The sequence below is a fragment of the Microplitis demolitor genome, chromosome 7 (genome assembly GCF_026212275.2).
Source record: "Microplitis demolitor isolate Queensland-Clemson2020A chromosome 7, iyMicDemo2.1a, whole genome shotgun sequence".
In the NCBI taxonomy this organism is placed as follows: Eukaryota; Metazoa; Arthropoda; class Insecta; order Hymenoptera; family Braconidae; genus Microplitis; species Microplitis demolitor.
Genome location: NC_068551.1, coordinates 14,765,634 through 14,783,846, shown reverse-complemented (window position 1 = coordinate 14,783,846; position 18,213 = coordinate 14,765,634). Strand labels below are relative to the sequence as shown.

General features: G+C 28.2%; 3 protein-coding genes across 6 annotated transcripts; 2 read left to right on the top strand and 1 right to left on the bottom strand.

Annotated features, from left to right (window-relative positions):
- The first annotated feature begins 21 nt into the window (after positions 1-21).
- On the top strand, positions 22-1,407 carry LOC103569134 (tRNA (guanine-N(7)-)-methyltransferase non-catalytic subunit wdr4). The gene has a single exon (XM_008546263.3). It carries the CDS (start codon positions 136-138, stop codon positions 1,300-1,302), a length of 1,167 nt encoding a protein of 388 aa, XP_008544485.1. The 5' UTR covers positions 22-135; the 3' UTR covers positions 1,303-1,407.
- On the bottom strand, positions 1,290-3,999 carry LOC103569133 (26S proteasome regulatory subunit 10B). The gene is made up of 6 exons (XM_008546262.3): positions 3,837-3,999; positions 3,546-3,625; positions 3,422-3,461; positions 2,833-3,342; positions 2,482-2,745; positions 1,290-1,625 (listed from the first exon to the last, which is right to left on the bottom strand). Exons 1-6 carry the CDS (start codon positions 3,931-3,933, stop codon positions 1,435-1,437), a joined length of 1,182 nt encoding a protein of 393 aa, XP_008544484.1. The 5' UTR covers positions 3,934-3,999; the 3' UTR covers positions 1,290-1,434.
- Positions 4,000-5,377: 1,378 nt separating this feature from the next.
- On the top strand, positions 5,378-16,524 carry LOC103569136 (lysophosphatidylserine lipase ABHD12). 4 transcript variants are annotated; one of them, XM_053740554.1, is made up of 9 exons: positions 5,378-5,546; positions 6,241-6,544; positions 6,936-7,054; positions 7,130-7,235; positions 7,308-7,507; positions 7,606-7,741; positions 7,813-8,092; positions 9,078-9,205; positions 9,283-12,291. In XM_053740554.1, exons 2-9 carry the CDS (start codon positions 6,477-6,479, stop codon positions 9,320-9,322), a joined length of 1,077 nt encoding a protein of 358 aa, XP_053596529.1. In that variant the 5' UTR covers positions 5,378-5,546; positions 6,241-6,476; the 3' UTR covers positions 9,323-12,291. The 4 variants fall into 4 exon arrangements, 2 of the variants coding, with proteins under 2 accessions (XP_053596529.1, XP_053596530.1); XR_008403956.1 differs by lacking the exon at positions 5,378-5,546 and adding an exon at positions 16,365-16,524 and having other exon boundaries at positions 6,291-6,544; positions 9,283-9,417; XR_008403955.1 differs by lacking the exon at positions 5,378-5,546 and having other exon boundaries at positions 6,291-6,544; positions 9,283-9,417; positions 9,493-12,292.
- Positions 16,525-18,213: the final 1,689 nt, after the last annotated feature.

The following is an 18,213-nucleotide window of genomic DNA, read 5'->3' as shown; positions in this document are numbered from 1 at the left end:
TTTTAGTGGCGCTGTCATTATGCATGCGTACGTCTCACACTGATGTTTAATATTATTGGTATTTTCGTGCACGCAGCCAATAGTATAGCAAAAAGCAAATAGTATTCCAAGCACGTGTTGTTGATAACTGCAATAATGAGTTTTTCAGTATTCAACTCAAATATAATTTTGTGTAGTGCTGATAATGTTATATCATATGATTACAAAACAAAAAGTGAATTATCAATTGAACTTCCAAAATTAATAATCAGTGATAACCTTAAGCTTCATAACAATCTTGATATTGAAGCATGTCACGGTATAACCTCAATAACATTTTCATCTGATGGACAATATTATTGTGTTTGTACAAATCGCAAGCAATTGTGTATTTACAAACGTAAAGATAATACTCTTGTATCAAATAGAACACTAGTAAGAGCAGCAAGTAAAGTTCAATTTACTCCAAAAAATGATGTAATAGTTGCTGATAAATCTGGTGATGTTTATCTATACCATACCTCTAATTATGCCAATGAAGGACAACTGATACTCGGACATTTATCAATGCTACTTGATGTTCTAGTTACTTCTAATAATGATTTTATTATTACGGCTGATCGAGATGAAAAAATTCGAGTATCTAAATTTCCAAATGCTTATAACATTCATTCATATTGTTTAGGACATACTAAATTTGTAAATAATATTATTGAATTACCTCATGATATTGATATTTTAGTATCTGCTGGCGGAGATGGAGTTTTTAAATTTTGGGATTTCAAAAATGGAGTTGAATTAAATTCCGTTAGTTATAAAGACAAAATAAACGAAGACGACGTTAGTAAATTGAATGAAAATTTACGTAATTTAGAATTAACTGAAGTAGTTGATAATTTACCAGTTAAACATATGAGAGTTATGAAATTTGATGACAATTATTCTATTTTAATCTTTAGTTTTTATGGCAATGGTAATATTATTATTTATCATGTCACTGGAACGCTATCCAGTGGATTAAATGTTAATTTTAAACAAAAAATTTACGAAAAGGACGAACCGTTGGAATGTATTTTACAAAAACAACAAATGTGGTTATTATTCGATGATGGATTGAAAATATTTAAACTTAAAGATGAAATTTTTATTGAAAATACAGAAATGAATGACAATCTTAAAGCATTAAATGAATCATGGAGTTTACTGAGAAGTAAAGTAATCAATAAATTAAATTTATATCCTATTCTTTATAAAAGGAAATTCGATACAGTTCAAGAATATCAAGAAAGAAAAAAAAGTCGCTTGACAACTATAGTTGATTAACAAATTATGTATTTTTGTTATTTTGTATATAATTATAATCAAATACAAATCAATTGTGAAAAAAATTCACTCTATTTATTCAAATTATTATTATAATAAAACGCATAGACATAAGAAAGCTTTAAAAAAGAGTTAAACTGGCTTGTAATCTAACTTCGACTCCAATTTTTTGTTATCTGATACTTTTCTAACCGCCTTCATAAAGTCTTCTTGGATAACGTATTCGCGTTCTAAACGTATTGCGAATAATCCTGCCTCTGTGCATACATTTCTTAAATCAGCTCCGTTAAATCCATCTGATAGTTTAACAACAGCTTCATAATCTGCAATAAATTATTATTTTTTAATATTAAGTTTAATAACTTTTTTTCAAATTTTCAACCTCCGAATTATCATATTGCAATATTTTTATAATAAATAGCAGTTATGATAAAGGTACAGACTATTTTTTGGATAATATTATATTTTGTGTTAACGATTCTTACTTTTTTATTTCAATGAGAGGTAATGAAAATAAAGAATGACAATTTAACAGTTTTATAATTCAATACAAAAGTTTGTGAAAATTAAAAAAAAAAAATCCGATTTTAACTTTGATGAAATATTGATTAAAAAAATTTTTTTTTTAATGGAAAGCAATCAATAAAAATGATTTTTTTTTTTAAACATTTCAAGACAATAAAAATGATAATTTTTTCAATTTAAATATTGTAACACCTAATTTTAAGGATCCTGAAATCCCAAGAATTTCAAACTTCTAAATATTTTTAAATATTTAACTGAAATTTTATAAAGATTCTAAAGTAGCTGCTATTTTCAAGACGACTAAAACATCTGTGATCTTATTATTAGACCTTTTAACTACAGTCGGACCTCGTTATAAGACTATCATTCTGTCTTTTTTATAAATTAGGTATCGCGATAGTTTGGGAGAGAAACTAATAGTTTTATAACGAGGTCCTCCTACTGTATAATTTTCAAAAATTTCCAAAAATTATGTTGCAATATTTAATGTATTCAAAATATTAAAAAAAAAATATGGAACTAACAGATTCACTGATAAAACGTTCAATACAAAAAACTTATTAAAGTGAAAAACGGTAGATACTATAATCTCAATAACTTTGTATTGAATATTTCTTATTTAACATATTGTTTATAATAATTAAAATTCTTTACCAATTTCTCCATGTTTAGCGATTGGCAGTGCATGAATTTTCAAAATTTCCAACCTCGCCTGTTCATTTGGCAATGGAATTTCAATTTTCCTGTCCAATCTTCCCGGTCGTAATAAAGCTGGGTCAAGAGTATCTGGTCTGTTAGTCGCCATAATCATTTTAACTTGACCCAAGGAATCAAAACCATCCATTTGATTCAATAACTCCATAAGTGTTCTTTGAATTTCACGATCAGCACTAGTACCCTCAGAGAATCTTCGACCACCTGAGAAAAAAAAAATCATTTTACAAATATTATTTTATTCAAATTAATTACTATTAACTAATGAATATAACAATAAATAATATTCACCAATAGCATCAATTTCATCCATGAATATAATGCAAGGCTGATGGTCGCGTGCATAATTAAACATTTCACGAATTAATCGAGCTGATTCACCGATGTACTTATCAACTATAGCACTCGAGACAACTTTGAGAAAATTAGCATCAAGTTGACTGGCAACAGCTCGAGCTAAAAGTGTTTTTCCCGTTCCAGGAGGTCCATATAAAAGACATCCTTTTGGTGGAGTAATACCTACTCGCTGGAAGAGTTCAGGATTTAATAAAGGCAACTCTATGACTTCTCGTAGCTCACGAATTTGTTCACTCAGTCCTCCAATAGCTGAATAAGTTACATCACCAGGATCTTCATGGGACATATTATATACCAAAGGATCAACTTCACGGGGTAAATACCGCATAATAGTCAAAGTAGTCATATCAAGAGCTACTCTGGTCCCTGATTTTAATTTATTTTTATCCAACTGACGTCTGCATCCGACAACATAACGAGGGCCGTTGGTAGCCTTTACAATAACTGAAAAAAATTTTTATTTTTACAAACGTGATCAAGCAATTATCTATTATTTAATCCATAAATTTTATTAGAATCTTACATTTTTCTTCAGTCAGCTGTTTTAATACTTCTCCCACGATCTGAAAATAAAATTTTTAATATTATACTTTTTTTAAAGACAAAATAAATGTAAAAAAAAAAGTAAATAAATCTGAACTACTCACCTGGCCTACACTTTGCAGAGCTTTGAGATCATTTTCTGATTTGTCATACTGCTTGGCAAGATCCTTCGAATGTTCACGCACTAAAAATCAATAAATAATTCCATCATACATACTTATAAATACACTTTAACGAATTGTATTTATGTCACGCACTTGTTTTCATGTATTGTAAATTTGAAAATTGACAGAATCATGATCCAAGTTGTGAGGTTAGGAACCAAAACTATTTCGGATTAGTCAAAGAAAATGGAAAAAAAATAAATAAAATTATAAATAAAATAATATACTTACTTTCTTTTAATCGTGACTCAGTTTCTTTATGTTCCATAAGTTTTTTTCTATAATCTTGAAGAGCTTTTTCACGTACGGGATCCATAGCTGTAGCCATTTTTGGATTCTATTATGCTGTATAATGATGATCAGTGATCAAACCAGATCAACTTTTATAGAGACGAGAAAACTTACGGCACCTAGTGTTTGAATATTATAATCTCAATGAAGAGTCAATGGAGAAATCAAAGTCGTTAAAAAGTTGAATATTAATTGTTATTGAAAAATTTTAATTTATATTATGTATGGTAATTAATATTTAAATATGAAACCAGAGCAAAATATTATTTATAAAAATTATTGAAAAGTCATTTTAGTTGATGTTTAAAAAAAAAAATAATATATTTGTTAAGAACTCCGGAATTATTTATATTTCTTGGTGGGGCTTAAAAGATGGCGCAATAGTTTAAAGTCACAAACTTTCAAAGCGGGAAATAAAATTCTTATTTTTTGAATAAATAAAGAAAATATATAAACAAGCAATAATTATTGTACAAAAATATATGTCCATTCTTTTACATGTTCATTTACGTTCATAAATAATTTTGGGATATAAATTAAATTTATATGATAAAATCATAAGACATAGTCGAAATTTATTTATTCTCAAAATTTGCATAAACATGATAACCATGTATAGTGAATAAAGAAAAATTACAAATAATTTGACCGAAATTCATTATAAATATCACTACGACCTTTTTTAATTAGAAATTTTTCATTCAATTGGTAATAAGTTATGATAGTAAAGTTAAAGGCAGCCTACAGCTTATTATTTTCAAATAAAATAGTTTAACGTTAACATTAACATTAAAAAAATCGATTAAAATCCGTATAAAAGACTTTTAAAAATCTTTGTGTGCACATATTTTTTAACAATATCCCTGTTCAGAAAGTTTCAAAAAATCCGATCGATTTTCGTAAAGATTTTTTAAGAATTAATGAGTTTTATGAGACTTTCACATTTTTTTTTCTATAATAACCAGGGATATAAGTAATTAATAAAAAAGAAATTTTCAGTCGTCTTATATTTTCAGTATCATAATAACTTATATTAACAATAATCTATTATTTCAAGTACAGGAAAGTATAGAGATGAACAATAAAAATTTTGAAATTAATAACATTTATTAATGATACTTAATAAATACTTAATAAGTAAATTTTTACAATATAGAAATTATCAATAACTTTTTGCACATAAAAAAATTATTTTTTATTAAATATCATTAATTTTCACTAAAAATGAAATTTTCCAGAAAAAATTTCATTCGAATTAGAACTCGCAACACGAGGAAAACTTTTACTTTTCCTTTTACTGACTTATTTATTCATTTATTTTTTTCAGATTACTTAACTACAAATATGTCCGCATTTATGCCTCTAAAACATGTAATTTTCATCAACTTTCGTTTGATTATAATTATTTTTGTTTTCCTTAGCCATTTATCATAATAAAATCTTGATAATACTTCAGATGGCGTTTATCGTCAACATAGTTTGACAACCTAATATTTTTTTTTTTTCTATATTTCATCACAAAGTGAGTCTTGATCGTTGTATATATACGATATTTATCATATACCCATATTCAATATCTCATAAATATATATTTCAACTTTTTTTCAATACCATGATTTATTGGATTTTAAAAAAACGTACAATTAAAAGGTATATTTTTATTTTACTTTTTTTATTCTACTTTGATTATTGGCTGTATAACAATTAACAAGAACAAATTATAACAAAATCTCATTTAAAAAAAAGGGTTTTTATAACATCACTTCGTTATATTAAATAACAAAATTACATATAATCAATCATAAGTGTGTTTAAACAAATTATATCAGTCATATTGATGAACTAACGTAGAGATTAAATAAGCTTTTATCAATAAATTTTCTAATCTATGACTTTTTTGAACTTTTGTTTACGACAATTAATTAAAAATTAATTTTTCTAAACATACTAATATTTATTAAAAATATTTATTAAAATATGTTCAGTAATTGGATTTTCTCTAATCTTTCAACTATGAACTTATGCAGGTATATTTAAATTATTAATAATTTAACAATTATAGTTGTTTATAAGAATAATTATAAAAAAAAACAACTTTAATTTTCACTGATTTACAATTTTAAATGTTTTAAAGCACATTTTAAAATTACAGTTTAAATGAAAACAATAACTACTTACAACATACAAAAACAAAATATACTGTTTATATTGTCAGAATGACATTTAAAATGATTCATTGAAAATTATTAATGACTACTACTACTACTACTAATACTACCCTATTATAATTCACACTGTGTTGATACCTCATGCTGCTTGGTATACTTGATTGATTTTTTCATAGGTTGCACATTGACAATAGCTCCTGTTGATGTTGTTAATCCGCGAGAAATACTTGGTGCTTCAAAACATTTATGGAATTATATATAAAACAATAAAAATATATAAATACTTATAATAACAATAAAATATATATAAATACTTATAATAACAAAAAACATTTAAAATAAAAGGATATTCTACTCTGCTTTAATAAAATAATTATTTTTTTGGGTTATATGTTATATACTTACTAACAAAATGCAATGGGCATATTTCTTAGCTGGTTTTGTGCCATTCATCATCCTTGATATTTGGTATATGGGAATGTAAGTTAAATTATGCTTGATTTAAATTGCTAAGTCACTATATTCATTGTGTGTCATTATTGTATTGTGAGAATTTATAATAGTATTTTACTTTATTCATTAATAATTCATATGTATACATACACACAATACACAGTTTGTTAAACAAATTTTTTTATTACCTATCATTGATTATTAAATAATTTTATAACTTTTAGTTTTCACAGTAAACCGAGATTCAAAAATTAATAAATTACTCATTAATCGGTTATTTGTATAATCACTATTTTCTCTGTTTTATTTATATTGTTATTTTATTATTCTTTTCCTTTCTTTCACTGAGTTGATATTTTATTTTAATTGTTTGTACCATAATAATAAATATTTAACGTACTGATTTTTAATTTTACAGAATCACATTATGGACTTTAAAAATATTTATTATTCTTTACATAATTATATTTGGTATTTGTCCGTTTATATTTCATTACTCATATAACTTTCAACGTAAAATACTTTTTTTGAATTTCGGTAAGTTTTAATATTATTTGTTATGTTATTAACTATTGTCAATAATATTATATAACTAATGTAATATTATTTTAGTACACTGGCCCCCTAGTCTAGACTTTAATAAACCCGAAACAATCGGATTGGAAGGTGTAAGAAATTTTTATTTACACACTGATGAAAATGTTAAAATTGGAGCGTGGTAATGAATTAAAATTAAAATTATTATAATATTCATTATTTAAACTATAATTAATCATTTTTATTATTGTAGGCAAATGTTACCTCGATCTTTACTCAACGGCACTACGATACTCAATGATGAATATTTTGAAGCAACCTTAGCAAATGCAAGTAAACCAGTATTTTTATATATGCATGGTAATAGTGGAAACAGAGGAAGTAGTCATAGAATTGAATTATACAAAGTATTTCAAGACCTAGATTATCATGTAATTGCTTTCGATTATCGAAGTAAGTGTAATTATTCCTGATAAATTGTATGTGTCTAAAATATTTAGATAATTTTAAAAAAAATTATACATATGTATATATATTTTTTTTTATTTTAGGCTACGGTGACAGTGACCCTGCTGATTTATCAGAACTTGGTGTTGTTACTGACAGTAAATATGTAGTACAATGGCTTATAAATAAAGTAAATAACAGTGCACCTATTTTTGTATGGGGTCATTCACTTGGAACTGGGTATAATAATTTATAATAATAATGAAACTAAAAATTAAGTGATAATAAATAACAATTTAATATTATTTTAGAGTATCAAGTCATGCATTGGCTTTATTAGCTACTGAAAATATACACCCTACAGGATTATTTTTAGAATCTCCTTTTAATAATATAGCTGATGAATTACGTTGTCATCCTTTTGCTCAAGTTTTTAAACATCTACCATGGTTTGATTGGATAATTGTGCAGCCATTTTATGGAAATAATTTGAGATTTGAGTCTGATAAACATACTGCTAATATAAAATGTCCTATTATGATCTTACACGCTGAAGATGATAGTGTTGTACCATTTAATCTAGGTGAAAAGGTAAAATATTTTATTTTAAAAAATGATGAATTATAAATAATAAATAATAATGAAGAATAATATTTATTATTATTCTTCATTATTATTTACTTGTATCACTCATCGTGTTTTACAAGACTCTACATTCAAATTCTCCCTTTTCTCGCATCTTTTTAATTTTTGCGGCTGCGGCCCGATTTGTGCTTATGACTACTGCATCATTACGGTAATGCCCTGCTACCTCCCTTGTACAATGGAGGTGCAGTGGCGTAGGAAAACCACAGAGAAAACCTAGCCAGCACAGTTTCGGTTTGGGTGAAGCTCCAGTGGTCGATAAAATTCCCAATTTTACCGATCACTGGATCTTCATCCCGCGCCTAACGCTCAGAGACCTTCGTTTCAGCCTGACTCGTGGCTAAGCGGTCATCCAGCCAAATATTAATCATGTTCGATGCTACTTAACTTCGGTGATCACCTGAACCACGCGCGTGCCGAACGGCTGCCTTAGCCGCTTGAATAATAATTATAACCTCGATCGTATGAAGTTAAAAATTAACGAAGTGTGTTAAATTAAATACATTAAATGTTTTGTCATTTATTTATGACTTTCTCAGCAAATGTAATAAAATAAGAACAATAATAGACATATTAAAATTAATTATACTAAGTTTATATTTTGAACATTTAATTTATTTTATTACAGTTGTTGATGAAGTCATAAATAAATAATGAAACATTCACTTTATTCAATTTAACTCACCCTGATTAAAAACTCCAATTAAAACCGCTGAATTCCGATTAAAATCCGATAGACTTTTAATTGAAATTCATTGGTTTCAATCGGAGTTTTTAATCAGAGCATTTCGTTAATTTTAAATTTCCTACGATTGGAGTTATTGATAATGATAGATACGATTAATGAAAAAATGATATTTATAGCTAATAATTTTAATGACTTTTTTTATTCATATAGAAATAAAAAATTTAAAATTGTTAATTATTGTAGCTTTATGAAGAGACTTTAAAATCACATGGAAATGATACCGAACAAATTCAAATGGTTAGGATAAATGCTTCGTTAGAGCTTGGTCATAAATATATATGTCGATATAAACCATTACCATCAATTATAGAGTATGTATCAATGAAATAACCATATTAGTATTTATTTATTCAAAATAATGATACTAATTGTTGATTGTTTATTTTAGGCATTTTGTTTTACAATGTCAAAAGAACAAAATTCAATGAAATGCTTTAAAAAATTTAGCATCGTATTTGTGTCCATCAAATCCAAAGAGCCTGGTGGTATCGTCCAATTTTATATTTTGAGTGACTTAACTAAAGTAAAAAAATTATTTTTTTCAGTAGAAATACTTAGAAAAAAGACAGTTGAGATTAGAAAATTATATTTTTTTTAGGTAATATTTAATAGTATATTGTGTGGCAAGAGGTGAAGCACAATAATTTTAGATGAGGGTAAGATTGGCTGCTCGCGCTGAAGGCAAGCGCGGGCTGCCACCACATGAAGTTTTCAATTGTGTTTTATCTCATGTCACACACATAATTTTTCATCATTACCTGAATTGAAACTTAGAGTTTAAGTGTTTGGAATCAATTAAAATGAGACAATTTAAGGGCATTTTTGAACAATGCCCCCACTTTTTTAAAATATTCAATGACTTTCAACTGTCATAACAGTATTTAAATTTTACTAATTAATTTTTAAAAAATTAGAGCATTAATTGAGAAAAGGATAACGTAGTTACAATTTCTCCGAGACATAGATTTAAAAAAAAATTACTTAAAGTTGTTATCAATTGAGAGTTGAACGAAATTCGGTAAATGAATTTAAGTAAAATTTTCATGTCAATATTATATAATTAAGCCCGTAAAAGAAAGATCTTTTCTCCCACTATTTTTTACATGCCATTAAGTCATTACTGTGCATGCACGTTAATAGGGTGAAATTATGACAATTCACGGTGAATCAACGTGATTCCCAGTGATGTCAGCGTAAGATTACGGCGAGCTTCCACGGTTATATCACGGTGATTTCTCATAATGATTTACGGTGAGACATGGTAAAATTTTCGTGAGCTACCACGATGACTCTCGGTGATTTCTTCTGGTGATTCGAGGTAAAATCAGGGTAGAATCACGGTGATGTTCCATAATCGAGCAATGGAGATTTACCATGATTCACTCTTGGGAGATAAAGTAAATATTGAAGAAGGGAAAGTTACCGGTGCTCGACAGCAGCAGCGGGAGTAGTTCAGTGCTCGCCACGAGATTGCGTCTAGCTGCTTGAGGTTATCCTGGTACGAAATTCATTCTAGAACTGTCATATCCGAAACTTGAGAGCAATTCTGACACAGATACTCCTCTGTTATTCGACAGAGTAAAAAATACCTGTTTTGATAATAATATAGTATATTCTATAATATATTATGACAATACTATTTATTATCAATGTCTCCAAGAATAATTTTTCTTTGAAATTGGCCTTGCATAGTCCGAAAATTATTTATCCGACTCGACACGTCAATTTTTTAGAAAAAGATTTCATTTCTTAGATTAGTAATAACAATAGACTAGCAGTAATATTAAAGGTCATACATCACGGTGATTCACAGTCACATCGCAGGGAGCTCTCATCGTGATTTACTGTTGATCTAAACCACTAGAGGGCGATTCACGGGGATTCTCCGTGATACATCGCATTCATGGTACTTCACCGGGATTCACGGTGATTCGTGGTAAATCAATGTGAATAAGGACCGCCAGTGATGGACTTCATCAAGTAGTGGAAGAAAAGCCCATTCTCTTGCAGCAACTATAATTCGAAGTCAAATTTATTTACCAAATTGGATTTTAACTACCAATTGATAACAATTTTAAATAATTCTTTTCTAAATCTATATCTTGGATAAATTGTAACTACGTCGTCTTTTTTTTTCAATTAATGCTTTAACTTTTTTCTTTTAATTAATTGATAAAATTTTAATAAGGTTATAATTACTTGCATTGAAATCAAGTATCAGTGCCGCAGCCAGTTAGGGATAAATTAACTTAAGGCGAATGATGCAGAAAATTATTAGCGTAAATTGTAATTTACAATTTACAGTTGAATAGAAACGAAAAAAAAGGACCGGACGAAAAGATGCTTTACTGAAAGTATTGCAATTAACGCATTCACCGACAGTTGTTCATGGCATTGACCAGAAATGATCTTATTTAGATTGGCTGTAGAGGCACTGAAACTTGAAGTTTTAATGCCGGTATCATGAAAATTCATTTAGCTTGCAGAAAACTAGAAAAATAGACTGTCGATTTTAAACTCCTCAAGTCGCTTTGATCTATTTCAACTGATTAAACAGGCATTGAAGCTCAAAGCTTCAAGCCAGACGATATGAAAATAGTATATTACAAACCGAGGGCAGTAAAGTAAGAAATGTCTCAGATCACATGTAATTTTTGGCCGAGACGAAGCCAAGCTGTTTTGCTCAGCGGGACGAAAGTTGACGCTTTCCGCCCGGAGGTGAGAAATAATATATTACATGCCTAGGGAAGTAAAGTAAGAAATGTCTCAGATCACATGTAATTGTGGGCCGAGGCGAAGCCGAGGTCAACAAACATGTGATCTGAGGCTTTCTTATTTACTTCCCGTGGTGTGTATACTATTTTTCTCCTCGACGGAGGCGGAAAACGGCAACTTCGTTTTGCACAGCGGGACGAAAGTTGACGCGTTCCACCCGGAGGCGAGAAAAAAGTATTGCACACCTAGGGAAGAAAGTAGGACATTCCAACCCGTGTGTGTAATTACCCACCCGAGCCCCATCCAAGGTGTGCATAGTATTTTTTACCATATGTGCAACGGACACTTCAAATTTCTATCATTGTTTGAAGAAAGATTGGCATATGTTCGTAATTAAATTATTTACTTTTTCATAAGAGAAAAATCCAATTTCCTTCTTTCTAAACAGAACAGAAACTTGAACTTTCTACACAAATGTGGTAAAAAAATTATTAATTATTTTAAAAGGTTGATTAATATGTGATCAACAAAAATATCAAATAGAAATTAACAATCAAATACTTGGCTCTCTTGGTGTTCAATAGATAATAACCGAATTAAATTTTATTTATAAATTTATTAAATATATTTGATAAATATTTTTTGATTGGAGTCTGAAGTATTGTATTAATATTAGTATCTGTATTCAATATAGTATATTAATCCTCATCATGAAATTATTACAATTAATGTATAGTTTAATATATTATATTTAAAATTGTATTTATAATAAAATGTTTCTTGGAGTCGCAAGAAAATTTTATTCAATAATTTATATAAAATCCCCAGGAAAAAATGATCAGATCTGATCAGACATGAAAAATGGCCGGGCATGATCAATCCTGATCAGGTCTGTTCATGTCTGATAAGGTCTGTTCATTACTACATGGAAAGATTGGAACTCGACTCAGTACATAGTTAGGTTCCGCACAAAAATTAATGTAACGGGACTATTAAGTCCGCCTACGTTTGACGGGAGACCGACACCGCACCCTTTTGGGTATACTCGCGTTCAGTAACCCTATTTGTATATTATGAATCCACCATATATTATAAAAGCGATATATGAGCATAAGCTCGCATTAGCTTACCCATTAGGCATGCAGTGCGTGTGGGTGCCTCACACACAGCCACCATGAGTCCGACCTCACATGGACCCAAACACTCCTCCCATCTCAGGAAACAAAGAGACTATGGTCGAAGTGGGGCTTGGAATGGGTCCCCCATGGTACCAGACTTCAGCTCTGGTCAACCGCTTGCGTAAGATAAGTGGTGGGACGCAAGTTCTTCCCAACCCATACGGGTTACCTCCACTTATAATCACTAAGGATTTGAGATAAGCCATTATATACATTTGCCCTCATTTGTCACCTAGTGTTCACTTATCTCCGAGCTTTTTGGGGACGCCATTAGTGTTTAAAGTCATAAAAATGGCGGTGATAGTTCAACTTGGGATCAGGTTCCGCACGGTAATCAGTGTGACGCTGCATGCATCACGATCGAGCATTTTCTTCCAGCACCGTACTGAGTCGGGTGCAGAACAGTAACCAGTCGGCGGGTTACAATTTTTCCGTATACATGCTTTCTTATCTAAATAGTATATTATATATCTAGGGAAGTAAAGTAAGAAATGTCTCAGATCACATGTTTGTTGACCTCGGCTCCGCCTCGGCCAACAATTACATGTGATCTGAGGCTTTCTTATTTACTTCCCGTGGTGTGTATACTATTTTTCTCGCCTCCGGACGGAAAGCGTCAACTTTCGTTCCGCTGTGCAAAACGAAGTTGCCGCTTTCCGCCTCCGTCGACGCGAAAAATAGTTGTTAACTTCCCGCTAAGAAAATTGAAAATTTTCAAAAAAATACATAAACTAAACCTCGCGGTTTTGAATCACCCTGGAAACACCCTGAAAACATGGTGGAATCACGGTGGATCCACGGCGGTTACACGGTAGGTTTTTTATCATGTTATCACCATGATTCCACGGTGGTTACACGGTGTACCCACCGTGATTCAACGTACACCACGTAATCACCGTGGAATCTCCGTGAGTACACCGTGTAACCATTGTGGAAACACCGTGTAACCACCGTGTATACACAGTGATAAAATGGCACAAACCCACCCTGTAACCACCCTGGATCCACCATGATTCCACCGTGTTTCCACTCCCAGGGTGTTTCCAGGCTGATTCAAAACCGCGAGGGAAAAGACATATACTTTTTAAACCATACTATAATTTTTACAGTTGCTTACAGTTTATTCACCATAATCGTTCTAAATAAATTTCTAATTTCAACATACCGACTCCTTCACAATATGGTTTAAAGTATCTTTATATTAAAATAAAAAAACCATACAGTTTATATATCGTTCTATATCAGTTGGCATCATTGTTCTGTCATCGCACCTAGTCATATGACTCAATAATACTGCATCCAGCTCTGAAATTCTTATTATAACTTCTCGTCAATCTATTATTAAAACATATTTACTTCTTTCAAACTATAATTATCATATAAGGTAAATGTCCCAATACTGGAACGGGACCCAATACCGGAACGATTTGATAATCATTATATTATATTTCAACTCGTACGCGATGAAACTAAATAAAACTTTCTTTATTTGAAACCTTAATCTTTCAGTTAAAAAATAAGATATAAAATAGATTTTAGAAAATATTTAAAATATGAAAAAAAAATGTTAATTAGAGCAATAGTCTCGGATTCATGACTTTTTCATGTCTCTTAATGGTTTTGCTAAGAAATCAGTTAATGGTCTTAAGCTTATAGAAAATGCATAGAATTACTTTTCAATAATTTTTTTTTTGTATATGTATCTTGAATGACATAAAATTCAAGAAAACATATTGAAAATATGAAAAAAATAGTATAATTATATTAATTTTACTGTTCGTCTATTGGTACACCAAAATGAACCCGTGCCCAGTACCGGAACAGCCAATCATATTAATGTTATCGATAGACATTAACGGTGAATTTTATTGACTGGCTAAATCAAGTACATTATTAATTATTACTGGAGCCCTAATATATTTAATGCAGTATGTATAATTGTTATAAAAAATAGATGAAGTATAGATAAACTCTAATTTAAATCATAAAAAATAAATTTTTGTGTTCAGTTTTTTTTTTTTTAATTATTTTTCTAGTATAACCTCAAATAATTTATTTTGTTTCTATTCTTTAGTTCAAAATATTTATTTTCATTGAATATTCAATCATTTTTAAATTTTAAATACATTTTACATTATGGGTGTGATATAGCAGACATCAGATAAATTTAAAATTATTTATAAATCGAGCAAATAATTAATAATATAAAATTTAAAAAAATGCAAATTCAAAAAATTTTAAAATTAATAGTGCTTTTTTTGTAAATATTATTTTTTTAATGATTTATCTTATTTATTTATAATTTTAAAGTTCTCTGATGTCTGCTACATTCATACTCGTTTTACATTAATATTATTTAATAATTATTAATATTTTCACCATGAATAAATGCAAAAAATAACTTATTTTATTTACTGTTCCGGTATTAGGACAACCGAATTCCCGTATTGGGACAAGGCTATTTCAGCGTTCCGGTATTGGGTCTTTTGGGTGTCATAGAAAAAAATTTTTTTTTTATATTAAATTTGAGAAAAATGAACTAATTTGATTATGTTTGCATTGGTAAATGTCTATTCTATATGATCTAATAAATTACTTTGGTTTATAATTTATTTGAATATTTTTAAAACGATAAAAATCAGTCATATACCCTTCGTCGTTCCGGTATTGGGACATTTACCTTATGTTATGAAGATTAAGTATATTATGGAAACATCGCTAGAACCGATACCGCAATTATAACTAAATATTAGTCTCATTATCCTTTCAATTGCTTATTGAACTTATTAAAATCGATAAGATTAATATTACTCTACAAATCTGATAAAGCAAGAAATTCCAGGGACAGCCTGCGGTGTCAATCGGGTTACAGACTTTTTTTATAAATGATACATCAATTAAAATTTTTCTCCGAGTATTTTTTCGGATTTCGCAGTTGCTCCATAATTATAATTTATAGTCGTTAGATCTCATGAAAGTCACAGATGCATGAATTGTCGTTGCGGAAATGAAACAATTTCATCTAAGTACGCCTTAATGTTTATAATTTTATGATTTTTTTTCATTATAATGAAGTCATATTCATATATTTTTATCAATTATTGTCTATAATTACAGTATAAAGTAGTTTTTCAAGTGATGCCGTATAATCTTGAAACATCATTTCAATAATAACAACGTTCCATATTCATAAATATAATTTAAATATACTTATATAAAATTTACAAAAATATAACCCCACTTATGTATTAGAAAGTCAAAAATAACCTACTACTTATTGTTTTATTTATTTTCAAATGAAATTAGCATTCGCCATTTGTTAACAATAACTATTAACATAGAAATATGGTAATCAGTTTTTTAATGAGTAATTCAAAATATTTGTAAGAATAATTGATACTTTCTTATTTCGATTTTTTCCCAACAAAAAGTTCATGTTGTCAAGTTGTCATTGATGATCAACATATCGAAAAAGAATCTAATAGTTTATTGCCATAGATTTGGCCGACAAAGTTATGCTTTTTTTTTTTTTTTTTTTTTTTAATGAATTGAAAATTTTTTTTTTTTTTTTTTTTAGATTATTGCATTTTCATAAGAAAATTTTCTCATCTTGAAACTGTGTGGCATGTTTTTCTCATTTAAGTATTATTTACTTGAAAAATTTTCGAGTGACAACTAATTGTTATTATTATTATAAAATGGAGTCGACTGGAAATAAAATATGATTGAAAAACTGTTTATAGTGTTTTGCTTAAATGGAAAATTAACAATTCTTCATGGATCGGAAAATGTTTTAGGGATGGAGTAAAATTTTTGATCTGATATGGGATTTGAATCATAAGTTGAAAAACAATTTTCTAAACTTATTTCTGATGAAATAATCAAGTCTGGTAATGCACCCATTATAGCGCAAAACAAAAGCAAAGTTTAAAGGGTGGTGCTAAAAGTATTAAAATAAAAAAAAAAGATTTATTTAAGAAGAAATGTTGTGTCTATTATACTTTTTCTCTTCACTGTGAATTACAAGTAAATAAAAAATTTCGTTGTTCTCAATCAAATCTATTACGATTAATCAAGTTAAGATTATTTCTTTCATTCTTGTAATTAGTTTTGTTAGCACACATATTAATGTTATCAGCAATGAAAATAAAATTGAAATTAATATTTTTTTTTTAAATTCAAGTGGCATTTGTCTAATTGTATGGTTAATATGTTAAAATAATGTACGTAGTCGAGAGAACTCTATTGTCATAATTTCATAGCTACTGCGGTTAATTAAGAAATAGTTTCACTAGAATCAAGAATCGTTTAATTTAAAAATATATATATATATATATATATATATATATATATACAAATCTATTTTATTTAAAATAGATATAGGGTCCATATATAAAAAGATGTATTAATGTCTATTCATCTATTAATGAGGTATCATGTTCATGACTGTAAAAATAAAAATAATTTTCGTGAAATTTAAAAATGAATTTATTTCTGTTGACTTGATAATTTCGCATTTTTTTTAGCTATTGTTGGTATATATTTTACTTGTGAATTTTTTATTTTTAAACAATACAGAAGAGAGTAAGCCTTCGGAAACTTTTTTATATAAATTAAAATAATTAAAAATTAAATTTATGAAATAAAAATTTGAAAAAGTAAGTAAATTTTTTTTTTTAAATTTCGTGTGCATTTTTTGATGTAATTATTTTTTACAATATTCAGATTGTTTCTATATAAAAATTTTTAATTGTCAGATGTCAGCTATTTTCGGTGTCATGAAATACAAATCTGTAAAAATAAGTGATTAAAAAAGAAATGAGTTACTTAGAGGTTGCTACATAAAATTGAATTAATAATTAATTATAATAAATATGTTAAACTAAGTGCTTGTTTTGATGACGTTGCATCTTTCTTGAGTGAAATCTTGAATAATATTATAATAGTAAAAATTACAGGTTATGAATGAAAATTAAAAATTTTCATTAATTATATGTTGTTGTAAACTTCTATAAATTCTTGTTCACTAGATTCCATTCTACCTTCAAAAACCTCTACTTCGTTGATTATCGAGTGTATGATTAAATAGGAACAGGAATTATAAATATTGTTATTAGCACTATCATTGATAAATAAATATTTATCTTCAAAAAAAAATTATTTTGCACTTTATTGAATTATTATATTGTCTCTGATTGAAAAAACGTATTGCTATATAAATATCTTCAATATAGGAAATACGAATATTTATTTTACATACATTTGATTTTTGGAACATTGTTATTATTTATTGAGATGATTAAATTTATTATTTTTAATTCACATGAATAATTTTAACACATAATTCTATTCAGGATTCTGCAAATTATCTAAAATACAAAATTGGTTGTTTTAATCTTTAATTATAAACAATAGTAAAAATAAAA

Coding starts and splice junctions, on each gene's coding strand:
- LOC103569134 (XM_008546263.3), top strand. CDS start 136: ATGAGTTTTTCAGTATTCAACTCAAATATAATTTTGTGTAGTGCTGAT.
- LOC103569133 (XM_008546262.3), bottom strand. CDS start 3,933: ATGGCTACAGCTATGGATCCCGTACGTGAAAAAGCTCTTCAAGATTAT. Junction 3,462..3,545: donor CTCTGCAAAGTGTAGGCCAG/GTGAGTAGTTCA, acceptor TTTTATTTTCAG/ATCGTGGGAGAAGTATTAAA. Junction 2,746..2,832: donor GGATGAAATTGATGCTATTG/GTGAATATTATT, acceptor TTTTTTTCTCAG/GTGGTCGAAGATTCTCTGAG.
- LOC103569136 (XM_053740554.1), top strand. CDS start 6,477: ATGCAATGGGCATATTTCTTAGCTGGTTTTGTGCCATTCATCATCCTT. Junction 6,545..6,935: donor GATATTTGGTATATGGGAAT/GTAAGTTAAATT, acceptor TTAATTTTACAG/AATCACATTATGGACTTTAA. Junction 9,206..9,282: donor CCATTACCATCAATTATAGA/GTATGTATCAAT, acceptor TGTTTATTTTAG/GCATTTTGTTTTACAATGTC.